Genomic DNA, 24,429 nt, shown 5'->3' on the forward strand with positions numbered 1-24,429 from the left:
CGGCAGCAATGGTTTTGCTGCAGGGAAGAACTGAAAGAGATCCTCTTTGCAGCACTGCGGCCAAGCCCCATAAGCACTGGCTTCCAGTAAGCCCGTATTGACTTTGGGTCCCAGAATTGATTGAGGCATCACAGAGAATGCTGAAGCTTCAAGCTGTACTGGGCTTGTGCCTGCCTTTCTGTTGGCTAGGGTAATGAAAGGTCACCCGGCTTGGAGTCACTTCACTTTCCTGAGCTCCCATTTCCTTACCTCTAGACGGGAATAATCCCTCACAAATGACTCTAGGGATAAAATGAGACGCTGCTTAGGAGAGCATTTTTAACATCGTAAGGCATTCTACCAATGAAAGAAGCCACCGTTATCTAAAACTGGCCTCACTCCATCCTGTTTCCTCTGTTTCCTACCATGCTTTTTCTTTATAGCACTTATAACTGTCTGAACTGTTACATATGTGATATAACTAATATATTACATGTTATATGTATAATTATCTGTATGGCATCATTGCCTGTTATTCTACCTCAGTATATTACAGATAATATTCATATGACATAATATATATGTACATATATATGTTAATCATATATATGTGTGTGTGTGTGTGTGTGTGTGTGTGTATATATATATATATATATATTATATATATATATCTGTTGCTTGTGTTTTATTTGCCTCCTTCTCTAGAATGGAAGCTCTGTGAGGCCTTTTTTTTGTTCACTATGCATCCCTAACTCCCAGAATAGCGCCTGGCACATAATAGACCCTCATATTTATTGAAGATTGAATGACTTGTGTTATTGCTGTTTGCCAAGGACGCTGAAATCATTTGATACACGTGAATGTGTTTAGCCTGTATGATGCCCATATGAAACAGGCATTGTATCAATTTCCCATTACCCATTTGCTGGGCACGGATGAACTTGTCCAGGTACCAATGGAAACTGGTTGTATTTTCACTTACTTTGAAGGGCTACCTTCAAAGTCCTCTGCTCAGCTGTCCTGCTCTGCCCTCCGATGACATCACAGGGAAACCCCACAGCATCCCAACCATGTTCAGCCATCGTATTGGTGTTGGTTAGAAGATTAACTCATTTTCAGCTATGAAAAAGTCCCACTCGGTCCAGTTTAAAACATCCATCTCACATGCAAGGCAGAGCCTCTCCCTTCCTGGGGCTCAGAATTTGCTCTGTCAAAGAGGGGCAGGGTGGGTGCTTCCTTCCTCCCTCTGTCTTCTGGCTTCTCTAGGTCTGGAGCAGAGGGGCATCAGAGGAGGGTGAAAGAAGGAAAGTCAGCGGGACTCATTTTGAGGGCTCTTCCCGCCGGCGCCCTCTGCTGGAATGGCCATCCATCCGGCTGCAGGAATGAGTCCAGTCATGGGTTGGGGGGAACCCCGTGGATCTCCATCCACAATGGCTGAAGGGATGTGCTCTCCAGCTGACTTCCCACGGCCCACCCCCAGGCTGCTCTTGCTCCTCCGCTGAGGATCCCCCATCCGGCTCCGTTCTAGTGTTGGAGGGTTTTAACCAGCTCACTGCATACCTGCTCTTACACCCCGATTCTTAGAGATGCCCAGATGAGCCCCCACAGATGTAACCGGTGTGTGGAACGGGACGAACTCAGCAGTGTACACACAGAAAGTGATTTTGCTCACGCTACGGCCCAGCCTCCTTCCCTGACCCCCGGTGGCTTCATGGCAGGCTTAATTGCTGTTTGATTCTTGATTATAAAAACAAGCCTCTTTTCAATAATTTAGGCTCTCTGTTAGACATTGAAGTCTGGTCCAGGGCTCCAATCAAAACCTGAAGCCTCACATCCACTTGGAAACTCCTCCCAGACTCGCAACTCAGCCCTGACCACGTGTGGCCTGAGGACCTGCAGAGGAAAAGTGGGGCATGTGGTCTGACCTCCTGCTCGTCCCTGACCTTTTTCTCCTGCTGCTGGTGCTTACAGGCTTGCCAGGTTGAGAAAAAAAAAATACTTCCAAAATGGTAACCCCAGTTCTCTAGTAAAAAGCAGTAAAGTAAATTTTTAGAGAACAGTGAGTGGAACTGTAAATTGAAACAAAATCATGGGGATCAGAATTGGCCTACACGTGACATCATACCCAGCTAAATTGTCCAAGCTTATTTTTTTAATGTTTGTTTATTTTTGAGAGAGAGAGAGGGAGACAGAATCTGAAGCAGGCTCCAGGCTCTGAGCTGTCAGCACAGAGTGGGGCTTGAACTCACGAACTGCGAGATCATGACCTGACACTTAACTGCCTGAACCACCCAGGGACCCCTAGATTCCCCAAGCTTATTAATAGACCATTCTTTTTAACAGATGTTAGAGAGCTTTTTATAAAATTAATAAAAATAGCAAACACCTAGGGCTTTCTATGACCTGGCACTGTTCTAAGCATTTTACATATATCTGCCTCCTCCAAACTACTCTATGAGGTAGGAACTTTTGTTATCCCCATTTTGTAGATGGGTGAACCGAGTCCCAGAGAGATAAGGTAATTTGCCCAAGGCCACACAGACAGTAAATGGATGTGAACCTGGAAAGTCTGGCTCTAAGAGTGCATGCACTTCAACTTATCTGAGTTTACCCAGGGGAAGTTATTTTGGGGGTAGGGTATGTATGTGGGTGGGGGGGCTGGAGGTAGGTGTATGTGGAGAACAAAATACTGGGCCTTTTGACCTTGGTGCGGTCATTAGCAACCACCTGGCACCTGTTAGATGATGGAATTTGGGACTGAAATCTCGGCCTGTCTCTCGGAGGCATGAGTGCTGGTATCACAGTTGAGAAATGCCCCCTCAAATCTTTCCCCACCCAGGTGTTCTGGGCACTGTGAACCCTGCAGCCAGTATTTCCCATGCTGGTTCCCCCTCGACACTTGTGTTCCCCCACTTATTAGATACCCATTTATCTCGATCCCTTGTGGCCCCAGCTCTGTGCTGGCAGATGGGAAGTAGGGTGAAGAAGATAGTCTGTCCTCGAGGGGAGTGGGCTGCAGAAGGGACACGTGCCCATGAGAAACCACAGAACAAGATGGCAGATGTGCCCCTGAGCTGGAACACCCATGACTGGGGGGACAAAGGGAGGAGACTTCTGCCTCCTCAAGGGTGGGGGGTGACTGGTGGCCTGAGAATAAGGTCAATCTGGGAAGAGCCCCAGGGTTGCACTACTGCCCTCTCCCGACCTGCAGCCTTGTGGGATCCACGGAAGCTGAGGAAGGTGTTTTGATTTCACCAAATACTTCTCTCTCCTGCATCTCCACTTGGTTTTTGGGGGGATCTCTAAGCAAAAGCTCTGCCTTCACAAAGGTGGAGCATCTCTATGTTTAGCAGCAAGCTAAGCTTTTTCAGAAAGAAAAACCGGGCCTCAGATTTCTGAGCCAAGAGCACATCTCTGACTTATAAGCAGATTGCTTTCCACTTACCTGTCACATGCATTGCAGAGAGGTTGTGAGGCAAAAACTTGTCTCCCTCAGCAGACCTTTACTGAGGCCCCACCATGGGCATTGGCCAGGAGTTTCCAATAATGCCAGGTTTTGAGTCCTCAACTTGAGGATCCGTTGCCCTTACTCTCTCTGTGACCATGGACAGGTCCCTTTCCCTCTCTGAACCTCAGTCCCTCCATCTATCAAATGGGGAAGTCAGTCTACAAACATACGGGGATCTTCACTGCATTAGTTGAAAATACTTTTCAGTTAGAAACTGGGAAGGGCAGTGACGCCGATTCTGTGCCAAGCCCTCTGCACACACTGTCTTGTGTAGTCCTCACCCAGCCCTGTGAACTGGATGCTCGTTTTGTTCCCTTTGGACAAAGATGGCATGGCTGACTCCACGGCTACTGGAACCTTCTCTGGGAAGTTAATTCTGGGTGGAAATCAGAAGGTGGATCAGTTAGGAATTGTATTGTGGGACTGTGGGTGAAAAATGCCCCTCTCCATCCCCAAACAGTGACTTAAATAAATGAGTGGTTTTCCTTTTCTTCACATTAAATATAAAAGATGATAACCCAACACCGGCATAACAGCCCTTTAAGAGCATCGGGGACCTGGGCTCCTCCTCTTTCTATGCCCTGCCATTTGTAGCGGATGGCTTCCAACTTCTGTATCACCTCATGGCCCAAAGTGGCTGCTGGACAACAAAGGCTTATATTCCAGGCCAGAAGGGAGAAAAGGGGGTAAGAAGAGACAGGTCAAAACTCCAGCCAAATCGGCTATCTTCAAGAGCCTTCCCAGAGCCCTGCCCAGTGATCTCCCCTACATCTCACTGGCTGCCCTTGGTTGTCAGGGAAGCAGGAAAATGTAGACCATTGCCTCCTGGAATAAAAAATTAGAGTTTGGTTAGCAAGGAGAAAGGGGTAAACAATGAACCATTTTATCCACATATGAGCATTTTAGAAATACGTGTATTCATTTTTTTTAAACATTGAGCTATAATTAACATATAACATTGCATTAGTTCTAGGTGTATGGCATAATGGTTTGATTTGTGTGTATAATGTGCAACAATCACCAGATAAGTTCAGTGAACATCTGTCACTACCCAGAGTTATAATTTTTTCTTTCTTGTGATGAGAACTTTTAAGATCTACTCTCTCAGCAGCTTTCTTTCTTTCTTTTTTTTTTAAATGTTTATTTATTTTTGAGACAGAGAGAGACAGAGCGTGAACGGGGGAGGGTCAGAGAGAGAGGGAGACACAGAATCAGAAGCAGGCTCCAGGCTCTGAGCTGTCAGCACAGAGCCCAACGCGGGGCTCGAACTCACAGACCGTGAGATCATACCTGAGCCAAAGTTGGAAGCTCAACCGACTGAGCCTCCCAGGCGCCCCTCTCAGCAGCTTTCAAATGTACAGCACAGTATGAACTATGGTCACCATGTTGACAGATGATGTCCTCAGGACATTTTTTTATCTCACAACTGGAAGTTTGGACCTTTTGACCCATTTCCCCCACATTGTCCCTGTGTGTCCTTTTATAAGTGTCACAACGATGAAATGGAACCCAGGATCCTGAAAACATGTATGGAATACTGTCAGGTTAGGAGCCCAGGAGAAGGACACAGGTGGTGCAGAGTGATCACTTAAAGACAGTGGGCAGGTAACGTGACTTATAGTCAGCTCGTCAGCAAGAGGCTCTCGTGGATGGGCACTAGACAGCTAGGAGATAGTGCCATTTGAATATGTGGAGAGGCCATTTAGCCTCAAAACTGTGTGTCCCCTGAAGGCTTTGTTGATTTCCGGAACCCTCCGTTCCTTTGATTAAGTCTGTAAAAATGCAATTAGAACAGAGCGGGATGAGTCATTAATATATATCGATTACTGACATATCAATATAAAGGAGTTTAATCTATTTCAGGGACTTGGAGATTGGTTGGTGAGACCCCATCATTTTTTTGGTTAGGGAATTGAGAGGAATTGAGTGGTTTTCCCCAGGTCACACGTGGAGTGGCGGGGCTGGATCTAAGGGGTGGGAGAACACGGGACGCCCGCTGCGGGGCAGGGAGACCAGGAAGCAGCAGGGAGACCAGAGAAGGGGAAGCTGGGGCGACAGATGTATGAATTGAATGTATTTATATGCTGCCTTTTCCTCGTGAGGACTTGAGGTAATTGGCAGTTTGGGCTGTGGGTGGCTCCTCCTTGAATGCTTGGCTCCTTCCTCACTGCTGGCCGTGCTCAAGCGATGCCAGAAAATGCCAAGTGTGTTCTGGGGACCCGTGCTTGGGGCAGCTGCGTATACCTGGGGTAGGAGCCAAAGATCCTTCTTGCTTGACGTGCCTGCCCTCTTCCTCGAGAGTCCTTCCGTTCCCCTCACTGACCCCAAGTCACGTGCAGGGCCCTGCGGGGGCGCAGGAAGATGAAGGTGCTCTTGAGGCATCAGGATCCTTCAGGAATGCTCTGTTGCCAGTTTTCAAAGGAAAACACTAATTCCATTGATGGAGTTCCCTGCAACTTTAAATTCCTGCGTGTGTTTTTCTTCACCTTGAGTATCTGCTGTGGGGTGTCCACGTCAGAAGGTCTGCTTTCATACCCGACCCCACAGTGTGTGATTTCAGGTGTCTCTACGTATCACGCAGTGCCCAAGCTCAGAAGTCAGACTGTCTGGGCTCGAGTCCCGTCCCCACCAGTTACCAGCTGGGTGAGCTCAGACGATTTCCAAACCACTCTGGGCCTCTCTCAGTTTCTTCATCCAGAAAATGGGAACATGGCAGCAACCGTGTGGAGAGTTGTTGTCATAATGGCTTTTGGGGGAGGGGACTTCCTCAGCTCAGTGCCTGGTAAATATAAACACTCCGTGCATGTCAGCTATGATTATGATTTCAGTTCACCATGGCAGCATTCCATGACTTTGATACATCGTGTTTTTAATATATCACCGCTAACATCGATGTTTGGGCTCTTCCCGCTGCTCTTCCTTCTGAACAATTTTGAGAACAATTGTTCTAAAAATGTCCTGCCTGGCGCGCACGCTGCCATTACCACCCTCACCCGCTCCTGTTGTCGCCTTCGGAGTTATTCCGGTCTTGACTTAACCTGTAGCTTATGTAACTCACCTCATTCTAGCTAAGCCCGTGTGTGAGGACTGTCTCTTCTTGTACTTAAACACGTGACACACCATGCAGGCAGCCTCAGGATGAGACTGGACTCACGTATGGGTTGGGGGCTTCTCAGAATTGTCATCCATGGTACCTACCTCTCGAGGGACAACACATTCGCTGTTATGCTTGTAGCTCCGGGAGTTTTCACAGAATCCTTCATCAACCCATGCATGGGATTTGAAATTCCATTTCTGTCTCCTCGCACTAGATAGGAGTTTCTCGTAAATATGTGAAATTTCTCTCGGGGGAATTTCCTGCAGCCACCCCCCCCACCCCCGCCCAGCACCTGGCGCCTAGTAGGTGTTCCCAGAAAACTCTTGAATGGCCAGAGGTGCATCAGGATAGTGTAATCGCTCTGGCAAACACCCATTTCAAAGTGAAAGCATGGAGGCAGGCTGTTTCAAAATCCTTATTGATACCACTAACTTAATTACATTTTCTTCTCTGCTAAAGGGGTGAGGTCTCTCGTCAACAAAGAAAGTGAGTACGTTTCTCACTTTCACACTTGAAGTTGTGACAATTAGAATCCCTTGGAACAACCTCTTTTCTTAATCATCTCTTTCTCGTGTTCAAAACAATTGTGCGTGTGTGTTTTTAAGAGAAGGCACAGGACTTTTGCAATACATAGTTACAAAACAATTTGCCCTTATACTGAATTTCTCACCTCTTGCTATTTGAAAAGCCCCTCTACTTTTCCCACACCCAAAAAACCTCTCAACTCAGACCCACAGCTCTTATTTTTGAACTGTTCTGAGCGTACTTGACTCCTTATACACATGAGTTTGTTTCCTTCAAAGTGTGGGAGGATGTGCACTTATCCCATTACCTTGGAGCTCCTTTTGGATCAATCCTTGTTGGTGGCAAATCGTTGCCTCCTGAGGGTGGATTGAATTTTTGGAAACAACCACAGCCTTTTTTCAAAGCCTGTCCCTCATGACTTAGGTTTGGAGATCAAGCTGGATCAAGATCATACACTTTGAGATCAAAATCAAACAAAGCCTGTCTGTAAGAGTAACAAGACAGAGTGGCTTTCTGGAGTGGCTATAAAGGTGTCCCGAGACGGCATCTAGACAGGACATCAGGGTTTTTACACACAGTTAGTGGACCCCTTGCTGGCTCCCATGGGTACCAGCCATATTGAAGAACAGGAGAGACAGTTGAACTGGAGTCTGTGAATCTGAGGAGGCTTGAACAGACGTAGATCCTTGTATCTCATCTGTGAAATGGGGATCACCATATTTTTCCCTCCAGCATCGTCTTTAGGATGAAATCAACGTTGCATGTCAAACACCTCATCCAGTGCCTGGTTCTTGCTGATGCTCAGGGTGGAGGCTGCTCCTCTTTCCCTCCTTCCCTTCCTTCTGTTAAAGGGGGGGGGGGGGGGGCGTGGTTTGAATATGTCATTTCAGAAACATGTGCCTAAAACTCACATTTCTTGAAAGGCTGTGCCCACAAAATCATGTCAGGAGAGCCCACGTGTGGAATTGCCTTCAGCCTAGAGCCACACGTGGTTGACCGGGGAGAAGAGTGGACAGGAGAGATGGATAGCCTGGCCACCACCACCTAGAAGAAATCCGGCAGCTCCGGGGAGGGGAGTTCTGCAGGGCTGCTCTGCTTCCCACCCCTAGCCCCATGGAGCCCCCAGCCCTGGCTGCCTTGGCTCAAAGGGAGAAGGGTGGGATTCCCGAGTAATTAAAGGGAATTTGGAAGGCTGGGATGTTGCGGAATGTTAGATCAGTAGCTAGAACAGCATGTGGTGTTCTTTAGGCAGGCTTCATTGAATCCATACAAAAAGAGAAAGAGAGGCTGCCTGCCGCCTGCTCATTTATCAAACAGCGAAACTCAGCTTTCACAGCTCCACAAAAGTGTTTGACTGTTTGCTGAGTCTTGCTGCAGAAATTAAAAGCTGAACAGCCTTAGTGGGGCTGAACCGACCCTGCATTTTGAGACTCAAACTAAATTGTGCTGGGCTTTCAGATTCTGGGACCAGCCGATTATTTGGTGACAAGAGAAGAGAATAATTTGTAATTTGCAGCCCGTAAGAAACACTTAAAAAAAAAAAAAAAAGGCAGCAAACCCCCTTCCCACAGGTTTTTGTTGCGGCTGGAAGGAGGGGTGCAATCTGTAACAGCCCTTTCTTTGCTCAGAGTGGGAAAAGTCTTGACCTCTGTTTGGGAAGAACGTGATGCTGTACAGCGTCCCCCACCCCCCACCCCCCACCCAGCAAACCTCCCTTCCTCTTAGTTCCCTGTTTGAAATCATCTTTCTCTCTTTTCGAGGAGGAGGAGGAGAGGATTTGTCTTCCAGGATTTCTAGGTAAAATGTGTTGTCACAAAAAGAACTAAATATTCTAACCGCACGAGTAATATTGCTTGGGAGACCAGGATATACCACAGAAGTCTGAAAAAAAAAAAAAAAAAAAAAAAAAAAAAAAAGGAGTTGAATGAGGATCCTCCGAAAATCGTCAAAGGATCTTACTAGAGGGTGCCAATGAAGAGAACGGGCTAGAAGAGGATGAGGACCGTGGAGACAGAGCGGGGTGTTAACACACGTGGACCCCTCTGCTCCAGCGCCCTGCCTGGAAGCAGGTCACTGTCCCGTGCAGTTTTGAAAGCGCGCCGAGGCAGAGCTCTTACCCTCCTTCCTGCTCCCATCCCAGGCTGATGCGGCCCAGGAGGCAGGGCTGGGCATCCATTCCCTAACTCCTTTGGTACCCCCGCAAGCCTGTGAGATTAGCTGAGCCAGTGTTTTATCTCTGTTTGATAGACAAGAAACCTGATGCTCAAATGGAAGGTCTCTTTTGGCCCTTCAATTTCGCACATTTTTTTAAAAGTGATAATAGCCTTCTGCACTTCATAGAAAGCAACTGATGGTGCCTCTCACAAACCTTGAAATATTTCTCCCCTTTAATCAGGCAGCTCCATATTTGAGAAACTGTTATAAAGGGGGAAAAAAACCAAAATACTGGCCAATAAAAATAAAAATCGGGGCACGTAGGTGGCTCAGTCAGTTAAGTGTCCGACTCTTGGTTTTGACTCAGGTCATGATCTCACGGGTCGTGAGATCGAGCCCTGTGTCAGGCTGTGTGCTGACAGTGCAGAGCTTGCTTGGGATTCTCTCTCTTTCCCTCTCTCTGCCTGTCCTCTGCACGCTCTCTCTCTCTCTCTCTCTCCAAATAAATAAATAAAAAGAAAAATCATTATCCAAAAGGTACTGCTTATAGCATTATTTACGTTAATACAATATTAGAAACAACTTCCATGGCCAGCCAAAGAGAGCGGCTTCATTTATTCTTTGATTTATTGAATCAATGGATTAAGGTACTGAGCCATAATGTCTCCTGCCTGGACTACACAGTGGCCTTTTCATGGTCTCCCTGTTTCTACCCTTGCCCCCTGATGTCACTTTTCCATCCAGCAGCCAGGGCCATCCTTTGGAAAGGTAAGTCAGACTTATTCCCCATGTTCCTGCTTGGAGCCCTCTAAGGTTTCCCCATCTCATTGTGGGTAAAAGCAGAAGTGTTCATAAAAACCTACAAGGCCCCACATGAACCATGCTCCATCGGCCACTCCCGACCTCCTGTTCTCCTGCTCTCCTGAGCACTTACTGTGCTCCAGCCACTTGGCCTCCTTGCTCTTCCTGACACGCATCAAACAAGCTCCTACCCCAGGGTCTTTGCACTGGCTGTTCTCTGGGCTTGAAACCCCCCCCCCCTCCCCTCCACCACCACCACCATATCCATGAGGCGCATTCTCGCATTTCCTTCAGGTCGCCACTCTAATGCCACATTACCACTTAGCCCTTATCACCGTAAAAAAACAACAAAAAAAAAACCCTCCCCCCACCCCTACCTTCTCCATTCCACTCACACTGTTCCTTTTGTTCCTCTCTGTAGCACTTAACCTGATACAAGGTATATTGACATTTTAATTTATTTATTTTTGGTCTTCTCCCACTAGATGTAAGCTTCCTCACCAAAGGCTGTTTCTGTTCAGCTCAGTGTTGTGTCCCTCAGTGCCTAGCAAAGTGTCTGGCATATAGGAGGAGCTTAATAAATAGTTATGGTTGAGTGAATCCAAACTATGTAAGCAACCTATTGTGGCTCTTGGGGCCACAGCTCAGTGTAGGCAGTGAGCAGGCACCTAGTGTTTCCAATGAGGAAGTGAAATGGTCATGTTCAGGGCAGCCAAGTTAGGAGGGTGTGTCTGTGGTCCGGGTGAGGCCAGGGTGGGCTAGGGGCGCCGCGCGGGGACAGAGAGAAGTGGCCGGGCTCAGCAGGCGTCTTCGTCAGAATCAGTGCGACATGGGGTTGTGCAGGGTCGGGAAGAGAGAGCACAGTCTCTCCTCTTCTGTCTTGGGTGACTCAGTGGAGTGTGGTGCTGGCCACAAGATAGTAAAACTGCACATATAGATCCGCACATTATTCAAAAGGAGTAAGTAAAACCCTTGAGCTATGGAGGAAATCCTAGGATGAATGGATCTGTGCATTTGAAGGCCCTATTCCACAACTTGATAATTCCTCAAGATCATAGCACAGAGAATTGCAGACACACTGATTGTATGTTTTATTGCCTCTTCGAGGTAGAACAGACAGCTTCTGAAGGCTTTCTTTCCCTGGGGGCTTTTTAGAACATCTCTAGACCAGAGTCTGTGGCCCTGGTGCCTAGTACCTAGCCTGGGGCCAGGATATTATGTAGGATGCCATTTGGATAAATACTTAGATTCAGAATTTTATACTCATTCTCTTAAATCACATAATGATAAAGCTTAGCATCCCCCCCGCCACCCAAATGCTGCTTTTAAAAATTATCTACATACTGGGGTGCCTGGGTGGTGCAGTCGGTTAAGCGTCCGACTTCAGCCAGGTCACGATCTCGCGGTCCGTGAGTTCGAGCCCCGCATTGGGCTCTGGGCTGATGGCTCAGAGCCTGGAGCCTGTTTCCGATTCTGTGTCTCCCTCTCTCTCTGCCCCTCCCCCGTTCATGCTCTGTCTCTCTCTGTCCCAAAAATAAATAAACGTTGAAAAAAAAAATTTATAAAAATAAATAAATAAATAAAAATAAAATAAAAATTATCTACATATTGTTTGCAGAGAATAGGGAATGATTTATTTATATTTTTAAAGAAAAGAAAAAGAAAAACAGCCACTATAACATTCTGGAAGATTTTTGGTGCTTCCTTCAAGGTTATCGTGAATGTCTTTTGTGAATTAGAAATATTTTTTTTTAATGTTTATTTTTGAGAGAGACAGAGACAGAGTGTGAGCGGGGGAGGGGCAGAGAGAAAGGGAGACAGAATCCGGAGCAGCCTTCAGGCTCTGAGCAAGCTGTCAGCACAGAGCCTGACGCGGGGCTTGAACTCACAAACTGTGAGATCATGACCTGAGCTGAAGTTGGACACTTAGCCAACTGAGCCACCCAGGTGCCCCTAGAAATATTTCTAATGAGAAAATCCTTTTCTATCTGGAAAAAATGTTGACCTTGTACACAAATGCTATACAAAAATCTTTTTGTCCTCATAACAATCCTACCACCTTAATAGATATCCATTTTTACTTTTCCACGTTCCTTTTCCATTTCCTATATTTGTAAAAACAAACTATAAGCATAGTATAAATGTAGTTTTGAGGTATACTATTTTTATTTAACATCATGTCATACGTAAGTTTTCTGTGCCGTGACATAATTTTTGTTACCGTTGTTTTTAACACCTGCATAACAGTCTATTGAATGTATATGTGATCATTTATTTAGCCAGCTCCCTATCATTGGACCCTTAATGCTGCTTCCAATTTTTCTCTCTTATTAGTAACCCTGCACGTAGCTTCTTCATGTTTCAGATTATTTCCTTGGAATTCATAGATCAAAAAGTATGAATATTTTGTGGTTCGTGAGATGTATCGTAATAATGTTTGGGGAGTGGTAGTACGATAATAAATAATGTCATGAGCAATCTTTGAGAGTTTCGGTTTTGCCACACCTTTGACTGCACTTGGTAGTATCATTTTCCAAATGCCTGCTAATATCAGAGCATTAAACATGGTACCTCACTGTCGTGCCTGCAGTATGGGGGAAATGTCCTAGACCAACATGCAAAAAAGATCTCTGCTCTTCCTAGGCAGCTAGCGTGTGTTTATCTGATGGGTACTGGGACTCCCGTGACTTTACTGTATTGGTCAGGTAGCAAACTCTGAACCCAAATCATAACCCACTTTTAACCTGGACTTCGTCTTCATGCTTTGTGTTATTTTCCCTCGACCTGTATTGGCATATCTGTAGCCGTTCAGGTTTGTACCGTTGTGAACAGCTACTTCATATATTGGCTCTGAAATCAGTTCTGTGATGAAAGTCTGGAGGGTGTACTTGGCCGGAGGTGGTGAGGCCACTAAAACCATGGTGCGCACCTTGGGGCAGAGTGCTGTCGCTGAGACCCCACCCCGAATACTGCATTTCCCTCAGGTCACAGCATTTTGAGAGGACCCATATCCTCAGCTTATGGGAGTGAGGGTGAGAGAAACCAGGGCTGTCTCTGTCAATACAGAAAAATTTCAGAGAATTCTGAAACAGTATCATCGCTGTGAGCGAACATTTTAGAAGGCCTTTTTTATTTCCCAAAGTAGTATCGTCATGTTATCTTATTAGATTTTCTAACCATCCTTTTAAGGAATGCATCTTTTACACCCATTTTCAGATGAGGAAATGCTGCCCCATTATTCATACCGGAGGTAGCTTCCCAATGTACAGAAATGGTCGATCCTTACTTCACCCATTCCAGATTCTCTGTCCACTTCCTTCCATGCCACTGATGCCAATTTAGTTGAGGCCACCAGCACCTATCCCTCTGATCTGGGGATGAGTATGTAATTTTTAAAAACTGTCTATTCATTTTTTGAGAGAGAGAGGGAGGGGCAGAGAGAGAGAAGGAGACACAGGATCCAAAGCAGGCTCCAGGCTCCAGGCTCCAACTGTCAGCACAGAGCCCAACACAGGGCTTGAATTCACAAACTGTGAGATCATGACCTGAGCCGAAGTCAGACGTATAACCTGCTGAGCTACCCGGGTGCCCCTGGGGATGAATATATAAACCCCTGAGTCCCCAGACATCAGAGAGGTTAAACAGCACCTCCATGTTTGAATAACTAACAGGGTCACAGTAAATGTCAGTTGAATGACTGAGAGGTCAGTCACTGAGAATACCAGTGTGGATGGGAGAGGGTGTGCTGGGTCAGGAGAGACTCATCCCAGTCTCTGAGAAGGCACTGTATGTTCATGCCTCGCCAGGGAAGTCGGCAGGCGTGTCTCATCTCACCAAGGGCAGCTTGCGCGTGGGGTCTCCCTGACCGTGCCTACCCGCGTGGTGCTGTTCTAAAAGGGGAGGGAAGCTGGAAGAATTTGCTGGGACTTCAGAAGTAGTCCGTGGAAGTAAAAAGGAATGAATGATCAGGACAGTCAGTGGTAATAATGGGTAACGTTTATTGAGCCCTTACTAAGTGCAAGGCATTGTTGCAAATTATCCACATATGTTTACTTCTAGATTTTACAAGAATTCTCTAAGGTAGGGCTTATCATACCTATTTTACAAATGAAGAAACTGAGCCATTTGAATGCCTAAATAAGGGTCCCCAGCTAACAAATGGCTAAGTTTGGATCTGTCTAATCCAGGGAGCCGAGTTCCAAAGCCCTCACATGGAACCCCTGCATTATCCTGCCTATCCACAAACATCATCTCTGCAAACACCAAGGATGAGGCCTGTTGGTTGTGTCTTTATTTGGCAGACGGCCTCTCCTCCCAGGTTCCTTGCAAATCCATATGAATATCCTGGGCAACACTGCAGAAGAGTCAAGGATATACCCTTGGGGCAGAGGTTGAGCTTCATTCCTCCATTCAGCAGCATGGTTTGAGCTCCTCACCTGGGCCAAGCCCTGGGCCAGGTGCCTGTTCCCAAGGAGCTTACGCTGAGGTAGGGGGAGACATAAAATAGGCACGCAGAGAGTACATGAACAAGGTAATTTCAGAGAGTGCGGAGTGAGAAGAAGACCATGCAAAGCAGGGGCACAGGATGATAAAGGATTGCTTGTGCTACTCCTGCTGGCTCGTTAGAGGAGGCCTCTGGACAGAGGCCTGGATGTTGTAAGAAAAGGAGCCCGTCCCGTGAGGATGTGATGAAGTTGCACTCCTGGCAGAGGGAGCTGCCCTACAAAGGCCCCAGTGGGCAGTGAGTCTAGTGTGTTTCAGGAATAGTAAAAAAGAAAAAGAAAAAAAAAAAGCCAGCGTGGCTGGAGTCTGGTGAGTAAGGGTGAGTCATAGGAGAGGAAGGCCAGGAGGTAAGAGCAGGGACTCGTTAAAGAGACTGAGGGTGGGTCTTTGTCCCAGGCGCGATGGAGTCCATTGGAAGGCTCTAAGCAGGGCGGTGACATGTTCTGGATCAGCCAGTACTCCCCCTACATTGTGAGCGGGGGTGGGGGGAAGCACAGAGCAGCCAAGTGAGACCCTTTCAGAGTACAGGGCCTCACAGTTACTCCAGTGCTCCCCTTCCAGCTCCCCAACGCCCGTATCCTCTCCAGGGTCCCGATGGGCTCTTGATAGGTTATTGCAATCAAGGACACATGCGTTCCCCCTTTGGATTGCTGTTTGTAAAATCAGTCGCTGTGCTCCCCGCTTTCCCCATGGGTAACCGGTTCTTGTGTTGACTTACAGATCATAAGGCAGCAGTTTCCTCAGTTGACCACCAGAAGACTCGGGACCCGAGGACAGTCCAAGTAAGCACCAAGAGCCATTGCGCCTGCAGAACGCACGTCTCTGAGTCAGGCTCGGGCCCCAGGCCTTTGATCCTGAGCTCAGTTCACGGGCCCGGCGGGAAGTCTGTGCCTGGCACGAAGAGCTTTAGACAACAGGCCCCCCTCTCCCAGGACGCCCAAGAGAGAGGCTGCCCGGAACCCAGAGCCATCTGGCCCAGCTGTTTTAAGGAATCCAACTTAGTGCCACCCTGCCTTTAGATGTGTTTGTCAAATGGTCCAGGGCATCACTTAAAAGAGCACTTTGTGGCTTCTTGGACAATTTCCAGGTTACTTGGATTGTTTCACTGAACGAATTCTCTGCTCTGATAGTATCCATTCGGCAGAGAAGCAACCTGTACCAGTCCCCACAGGGGAGATGGGACAGAGAGGTCCAGCCATGCCCTGGTACACAGGGCGCAGTGCCTCCCAGCCATCAGTTCTGGGAACCGACCAACCCGTCCTTGCTTCACATTTTGTGTCGGATGTGCGGCATGAGGTGTAGGTCACCCGCCCTCACGGAGCATATGCTCTGGTGGGGAAGACAGATCAAAAAGAGATAATCAGATTGTGTCAAAGAGGCTTGTTGTAGAGTAACAGGAGGGTAGCCTAGTTTAGAGAGGGTAGCCTGGGAAGTCCTTCCTGGAGGAGTCCTGAAAAGTGAGAAGGATGCGTGGACCCCTTCTCTTAGGTGTGAGTTGGTGGGAAAGGAATCTCTGCCTTCACTGCACAGGACTTATAAGACTTGCCTCAAGGGATATTTCAAAAGTTGCTGGACGTTAACAGGTGTTCCATGGAAAAGGTCTGTTGGCCACGTAAGTTTGGGAAACACTGAGTTCAACAGGTTCCTTCGTGCAGGACTTTTCAGAACCTTTATTATGTTGATTACTTGGTGACTCCACTAGAGGGTGCCTTATCATGCAGCATTTCTAAACATTTTGACCATGTTGAGTAGCAGATCAGCACATACTGACTTAAAAAAACACCGACACTTAAACAAACAACCATATAGAACTAGTAGCACTCGAAACTGAGGGTACTTCAAAAGCAGTGTGTTCCATACTGTCACCTCACTCCCCCCTGCTCCTGCCATCTCTGGGCAGCATTCTTTTTGTTTGTTTGTTTATTTATTTATTTTGAATGGGGGGAGGGACGGACAGAGAGGGAGAGAGAATCAAGCTGGCTTGAGTTGTCAGCACAGAGCCTGACATAGGGCTCCATTACGAACTGTGAAATCATGACCTGAGCTGAAATCAAGTCGGATGCTTGACTGGTAGAGCCAACCCGGTGCCCACCCTGGGCAGCATTCTTATCCTCCAAGGGTGGATTTAACTTTGGAGTCAAGTTAGGTAAAGAAAGTGGGTGATCATACTGGGAGAAACCCTTTTTGGTAAAGCTCTGAAAATAGGACTCTGTGTGTGTGTGTGTGTGTGTGTGTGTGTGTGTGTGTGTGTGTGTGGCTCAGAAGCTCTGGGGGCAATTTTCAAAGAGATTTACAGAAAATTTTGAGCAGGGGACATTTTGGAATAAATTTCTAATAATTTTCCAAGGCGACTGACTGCTCTGAAGAATAAATCTCGTCCATAAAGAAAAATACCAGTTTCTAAAATTTAAAACTTAAAAATGAGGTGTCAGTTTTGTGAAGAGTATAGAATACAAAACCAGATGCCCCCTTACTTATTTGCTGGTAAGCATGTGGCTGGTATGCAAGGGGCAGTTCAGTCCAGAGATTAAGTGGGTGGTTGGAAGAATGGGGCAAGTCTTTGAAGAGATACGTTGTTGCCCATCTCTAAGGAGAGTAGAGATAGACTGTAGAAATAGATACATAGTAGAGACAGTGAAGAAAGATAATAAAGATAGAAGGGCTTCCTATCCTACAGAAACTTGGAGAAAGTTTCCCTCTGTCTACATGTGAGAGCCTGTTTTTATTTATTTTTTGTTGTTTTTGTTTTTGTCTTCTTTAACCCAGAAGTTAACGAATTGGGCGGTATCTTCCTTAAAAATTTGGTGGTGTCAAATTGATAGCTCAGTAAGGAACCAGTGCAAAGGTAACAAGAAGGTTTAGTGTCCAACTTGGCCTTCTAGAGAAAACCCCCGGCACTTTTACCTTGACAGAATCAATCAGGGTGACCGTGGAGTGTGTTGACATGTCTATAGAACTGAAATAGAAAAACCGAGAAGTGATCAGAGCAATAGCTTCCCTGCAGTTGCTGATTTCAGCAACACACGCTGGGGAAAATCAAGAAGTGGTATGATCTGAATGTGTTGTCACTACCTTGATCTTAAGAGATTATAAAGGGGGAACTTTGTTAAGGTTAGGGAGGCGTGTCCTAACTGCCCGGGCCCCCTGGAGAGCCCGGAACCTTCCCCTCCCCCGCCCAGACGGTGGCTCTCTGGGAGGCAGTTATGACAGTTGGGAAGTAGAAGGTGCAGAAGACAGAGAGCAGCTCAACACAAAGAAGAACTTTCTGATCACGGTCCCGACCCAAAATGAACAGGGCTGCCTTCGGAGGGCCTGAGTTCTTCGTCCCAGGAGGCATTCAGATGGAGGCGAGATGCCCACTAAGCAGAAATATCACAGAATGGTATCAGGAGTAAGGGGGGTGGGGAGAAGGGGAGGTTATGTGTGCTCATCTCCCCTCCCCGGGAAGCCTCTTCCATAACTCAGAATGCACCAGCGACCACATCTCCACAAGCAGAAACGAGTAATTGATGTGTTGTACAGAGTTTCTGAAAGCGAGGACCATGAGTTACTTAACATTAGCGTTGCAGTGCAGAAATCTAGACTAGAAATCTATGTCTAGAAATCTAGACATACTAAATCCGAATCTTCGGGGGTGGAGCCCAGGAGTCTGTCTTTTAATGTTTTGTCGGTGATTCTTATTAGTAGTAAAGTTTGAGAATCACTGGCTTAGTGGTTAGCTCACTTTAGAGGTTCAAATCCTGTGTCCACTCACTGTGTGATCGTGGGCGTGTGACTTAAATTCCCTGGTCCTTAGTTTCCTAATCTGCAAAATGGGGATAATACTTAATTCCAGCTTTACAGGGGCTTTGTTGGGATTGAATAAAGTAATATGTGTAAAGCACTTTGCACCATGTTAGTTGCTATGAAGAGCATTGATTTACAAGAGTAGATAATGACACCGACTGGGGATCATAGAGCCACAATGTATGCAGACCTCAGCCTAACGGGCTTATCAATCTTAAACTGATGTGCATCTGCGTTAGCTTGTGGTGCTTGTGTTGGTGCTGATTCTTGGGCCCCACTCCCACCTTCTGAATCAGCAGGTGTAGGAAGGGAGGGCCTAGGAATCTGTATTTTTATTATGCTCCATAAGTGACTCTGATGTACCTCCCAAGTCTGTAACAGCAGTCCTGCAGTGTTTTCTGTTAGGGCAGCAGAGTGGCTTTGTGGTCAGACCCGTGTTTGTTTTTTTTTTTTAATTTTTATTTACATTTATTTATTTTTGAGAGACAGAGAGCACAAGTGGGGAGGGGCAGAGAGAGAAGGAGACAGAATCCGAAGCAGGCTCCAGGCTCTGAGCTGTCAGCACAGAGCCCAACGTGGGGCTCGAACTCACAAACCGTGAGATCATGGCCTGAGCTGAAGATGGATGCTCAACCAGCTGAGCCACCCAGGCGCCCCAGACAGACCCGTCTTGAAGAACCTCTTCCCAACAGCTGGATGACGGAGAGCAAATTACTCTCAGGCTTTCTTGCTCTCCATTTTCTCATCTGTAGAAAGACTGTAGTAATCCCTATTGCAGAGTATTATGTTACAAATTAAAGTAGGTAGAGTAGTTTGCAAAGTGCCTAGTATGTAGCAAGTGCTCAGTAGTTTGTAGCTAACATCCAAACAAAATGTGCCTTCCATCCCTCATTAGTCTCTATTGAAACTGTTGCTGTTATTAAGCCCATTTGAGTTAATAAAAAGTTTCAGTCTTTTACATTCAGTGCCAACTAAGATACTGAGTCTATCTTTTTAAAGAGACGGTTCTTTGAGGCTACCATTTATTGATTAAGAAAACATGGGCCAAATGAATTTTTGTTGGTGGTACAGTTAGCAGTTGCAAACACTCCTTTTTTCCTGGGTCTCCACAGAAAAGGACACTCAGGTTCTGAACTTCTGGGATCACATTTGGGTCTAGATATAAGAGATTAAATACAAATGGAAATTTTTTCACCCCCCTTTCTGCTTTGCAAAGTATTTGACTTAACATTTTCTGTAGGAGGCAATTTTGGTTATTTTTACCTGCCTGATTGATGGCTGCAACATGGAACTTTGGTTTAATTCTAGATTTCTGAGATGTCAAGTCTCACAGGAGAATTAACTCTTCTAGCCCAGGGAGGATAGGCCCAGCCATTCTGGTCTTGGGTACCCCTGCCCAGGAAACTCCACCTGATAACAGTACATGTGGGTCTCTCTCTCTCTCTCTCTCTCTCTCTCTCTCTCTCTCTCGCCCAGGTACCATTACTATGGCATCGCGGTGAAGGAAAGCTCCCAGTATTATGATGTGATGTATTCCAAGAAAGGAGCCGCTTGGGTGAGCGAGACGGGCAAGAAAGAAGTGAGCAAACAGACGGTGGCATATTCACCCCGGTCCAAACTTGGAACGTTGCTGCCAGAGTTTCCAAATGTCAAAGATCTAAATCTGCCAGCCAGTCTGCCTGAGGAGAAGGTGACCACGTCTGAGGTGTTGCTGGGAGTGGGTGGCCCCCCTTTCTCTCTTCTCTCGCACAACGCACACAACCCCTCTCCCTCTCTTTTTCTCTCTCAGTGCAAAATGGTGAGTTTAAAAATGTAAAGATAGAAATCCAAATAAAATGTGGACTTTAGTTAACGACAAGCCGGCTCCACGCTGACACCAACCAGTAAGCCCGATGTGGGGCTCAAACTCACAAACCGTGAGCTCATGGCCTGAGCCAAAGTCAGATGCTTAACCCATTGAGCCACCCAGGCACCCTGATTGTTATTTTATAGGATAAAGTTTATTTTCCCATGTGCTACAGAGGATGTAGTGAAACCTTAGTGCAATAGACAAAGAAGTCTTTATAGGTACAGGGAATAAGATAGTTTGGGTCAAAGGGTATTTGCAGGAAATTCTGACCTACATCTCTAAGGCACCTATCTAGATGCAGCCCAGTGCAGCAGGAGGTGTTGAGCTCCCACTGTCTGCATATCACCCTGGGAGCTGGGAGCTGGGAGGCAGCGGGAACAGAGAGAGGTGTCCTGCTCTCAGCAATCTCACAGCCAAGTGGGGAGACGGATGCTTATGTCATAAGCAAACTAAGTTTATACAAAAATGAATGCATGTCTGTGTTCTGAAGCAAAAAGATTATCTGTAAATAATGCTTTAAATCTAAGAACCAATAAATACTTTTTTTTCTCAAAGTTGCTTTCTCCCCCCCTCCCCTCCCCCCCGCCCCCGTCAACAAACTTGCTATACTATAGCTTTAAAATTCTTGGATAAATGGAGCTGGAGATGAAGTTCTTTTGCTGGACCGACTCCAGGAAATTTCTGAATGTCTTTTTGTGATTTTTGGCAAATACCTCTTCTTACAAGTACACACTGGGTTTTAACTTTTCCGTGTCTTAGCTGATGAGGAGAATTTCATTAATATGCCCCGCTGAACTCTACTACGTGCCAGGCGCTGTGCAAAGTGCTGGATACAGGAGGCTGAACAACATGCCATTTCTAATTTTCCCAGAGCCCGTAGTCTCAGAGGTGAAGAATGGGGGAGAGAGAAACCCATGCTTTCCACCATACCAAAGGGCAGGTGCTCCAATGGAGAAATGACGTGCAGGTGCCATGGGAGCACAGAGGAGGGAGCCCAGGGTCAGAGAGCACCACTGGTGACAGCGAGACTTACCTGGGTCTTCCAGGATGAGTGGGTGTGAAGTGAATTTCATCTCCTCAACAGGGAATAAGTGACTTGAAAACTGAAATTCCAAAGGCACAGTAATATGTATTAATTATGCTTTTGTTGTTGATCCTCTCCCTCCCTCCCCCACTCCCCACAGGTTTCTACCTTTATTATGATGTACAGAACGCACTGTCAGAGAATACTGGACACTGTAATAAGAGCCAACTTTGATGAGGTAGGTCAACAAGCGTTGAGCTGTGGATACTCTGCCTTAAAATATTATAGGAGCCGTAGCTCCTACTAGGTGCCAGACCTTGGGAAAACCCCTGATGTGCGTGAGCACCCATAATCTTTACAGTGATCCTAGGAAGCAGGCTCTGTTGTTAGCCCATTTTGCAGACCTGGTACGAGAACGGGCAGTTGTCCTTGACCGAGCCAGCGAACTGCATCCTGTCCCGCTGGCCAACGAGGAAGACAGTTTGCAGGGATAGCATACGCCTCGTGCTGGAGATTTAGAGAAACTGAGGGAAGGCTTTCCTGTATTTTGGATTTGGTCTTTTCCTGGGGCCCCGTTTGATTTTTATATTAAAATATTACAGTTAAAGAGTGGAGAGGGGAAACAAGAAGGGATGAAGTACCAGTTACGTCACCAGAGAGGCAGTAAAATCTTCTTGCCTAAAATGCCATCCAAAAGAGTCTTCCTGAGGGCTGGCAAGAAGCCACACGCTTCACCCCATAAACCTGAGGCCTTTCTGTTTACAGAAAATGCTTTCAGGCCAAAAAAAAAACAAAAAAACAAAAAAACCCAAAACCACATCCTGGCATAGGTTGTGACATTGACTTTGAGAGAGGACAGTGCAGGCTACAGAGGGGCTATAAAAAACCAGTAGCTATTGGTGGAAAAGATCCCAGAGGCTCCCCAGTGTGTGTTTCGGGGGTGTGCACTGTGGGAGACGGAAGGGTAAGAAATGACGTAAGGCACAAAATGCTCTCTCCCCCATCTTCCTCTGCCTTTTCGCCTCTGTGTCTCACAGCAGCGAACGTTTATCGAGCACCCCGCTTACTTGAGTTGACTCACGGGCTGTTCCCTCAGTCACCTGGGCCGTGGTGGTCCGGTCTCCTGCGTGCCGGCACTCGGCCCCCACACAGAGCTCCAGAAGAGATAGCAGTGTGCTGGTGGAGAAGTGCCATCCTTCCTGCTCGTGGCTTTTATTCCCGAGATTGTTCAAATCTCCCAATTCCTTCAGCAACCATTTAAGTAGATTTTTTTTTTTTTTCTAAAGAAAGAAGTATCACTGCTTTCCCTCATGTTGTGGTTTGGCTATGTCTTATAATCCCAGAGATCGCTGACATGAGGCCAAATGAAGGTTCATGCTCAGCGAAGACAACGCTGGCTTCTGTAACAAATAACCCCAAGCCTTAATACATTAGAAGTTTATTTCTCGTTGATGTCACAACCCATTGTGGGTGCTCACAGGGGGAAGGCTGGTTGCTGGGGGCTGTTCAGGGACCCAGGCTCCTTCCACCTTGTGGCCATACCCTGCCCTAGAGCCTTGGTGTCCTCTTTGTTTAGCTGACGGATGGGGAAGAGGAATATCCCCTTCTTAACCTTGCCAGCCCAGAAATAAAACATATCACTTTGCCCATATTCCATTGGCAAGAGCTGGTCGCGTGGCCCCACCTTGATGCAAGGGTATCTGCTCCCTCACCAGGTAGCACTTTACTACCACAGAAGAGGAGCTCTGAGCTCTCGTGGCCAGCTGGCCCGCTCCGCCACAAATACTAAGCACAGAACTAGTGACAGTCCTCCCTTACATTCGTACGTACTTTATCCATCTCACAACTCACTCTCATCATCTCATTATACTTAGTTCCATTCATGAATCCCAACACATCAGGTATCTGATGGTACCACCCACTGCCATAGGTCTCAAGAATGGGGTGAGAAGTAAGACACAGCCTGGGGGTGGTGGTGGTGGTGGTGGGAGGAATGCACACCAGGAGTTAGGATGCAGAATATATGGTGAGGGCTGAGCACTCCTGTGGGGAAAGTGCCAGACTCAGAGTGCAGGCTTTGCCATCAAAGCCTATATTGTTTGTTCTAGAGATAAAGATAAAAATATCATCCCTGCCTGTCTAATTCATAGGATTACTAGGAGGAGGAGGAGATGAGACAATGCCTAGCAAAAGCCCTTTGTAAACTATAAAAGGTCCTACAAATGCTTGCTGTTATCGTGTATGTCAACCAGAGAGTTAAAAGACCTGCTCAAGGTCACACAGTTGGTTACAGCCAAAGTCATGGCTGCAACTTGTGTCACCTGACACCAGTAGTCTAATATTCTTCCCACTCCCTTGGCAGGGATATTTGGTGGCTGTTTTTAAAATGGCTAATCAAGATGCGGTTCATTCTACCCAACCACAAAAGAATGAAGGGGGATATTTTCCCTTTGAGGGGCATGGCTTTCTCCCACAGCTGAGAAAAGTCATGAGTAAATGGATGCATGGTGGGTGCATCTGGTAGACCTTGGCATTGTAGTTTGTTTCCAGTCTTCACGATCTTTAAGGGTTGAGATTATAACTAATGCTGGTATCCCATTCTTAAATTACCTTCCTTATTTGCTGGTGCATTGTCTCCTACCATCACAGTGTAAGCCCTTGAGGGCAGGGACCTTGTCTAGCTTGTTTACTACACTATCCATGTAAGCCATACTCTTAAGGTCCCAGTAAATATTTATTGGATGGATGAGTGTATGGAAGGTTGGGGTGGGTGGGTGGGTAGGTGGATGGATGGATGGATGGATGTAAAGATATCATAGACTTGTAGCATTGTCAAGAGAGTACAGAGAGCCCCAGTCTGCGTGTAGGGGACTCCCTGCAAAGCGTTTTCCAGACTGCATTGCAAGAAGAGCTGTAAAGTCAGATAGTCTTGTGTTTGAGTCCCAAATCCACCACTTACCAGCCTGTGACCTTGAGCAAGGTACTTAACCCTTCTGAGCCTCAATTTCTTTTGCTATAAAATGGAGATAATAATTATAGCTATGTAAGAATTCATGTAAGGGTTTGATCTTAAAATCAGAGCATAATAAATAGTAGGTATTTTGGTGGCTAGTGTTTTGTTGAGATCCTTTCAATGCTGTAGCAATTAAGTGCCCCCAATCGGAAGCTATCAGATGTGTTTCCACAAGGTGCCAATATATTCA

At 46.6% G+C, this 24,429-nt stretch overlaps 1 protein-coding gene across 4 annotated transcripts in view; it reads left to right on the forward strand.

The window, feature by feature from the left end:
* RFX4 (regulatory factor X4) overlaps positions 1-24,429 on the forward strand; it is a 167,457-nt gene that overhangs the window by 65,296 nt on the left and 77,732 nt on the right. For 3 of the 4 annotated variants that reach the window (XM_045465598.1, XM_045465597.1, XM_045465599.1), the window contains 3 exons: positions 15,288-15,349; positions 19,830-20,043; positions 21,387-21,464. In XM_045465598.1, the coding sequence (XP_045321554.1) occupies positions 15,288-15,349; positions 19,830-20,043; positions 21,387-21,464 (354 nt within the window). Of the gene's footprint in view, positions 1-15,287; positions 15,350-17,773; positions 17,950-19,829; positions 20,044-21,386; positions 21,465-24,429 lie in introns of those variants that run through there. The other variant, XM_045465600.1, reaches the window with a different exon arrangement.

This window comes from Leopardus geoffroyi, chromosome B4 (genome assembly GCF_018350155.1).
Source record: "Leopardus geoffroyi isolate Oge1 chromosome B4, O.geoffroyi_Oge1_pat1.0, whole genome shotgun sequence".
NCBI lineage: Eukaryota > Metazoa > Chordata > Mammalia > Carnivora > Felidae > Leopardus > Leopardus geoffroyi.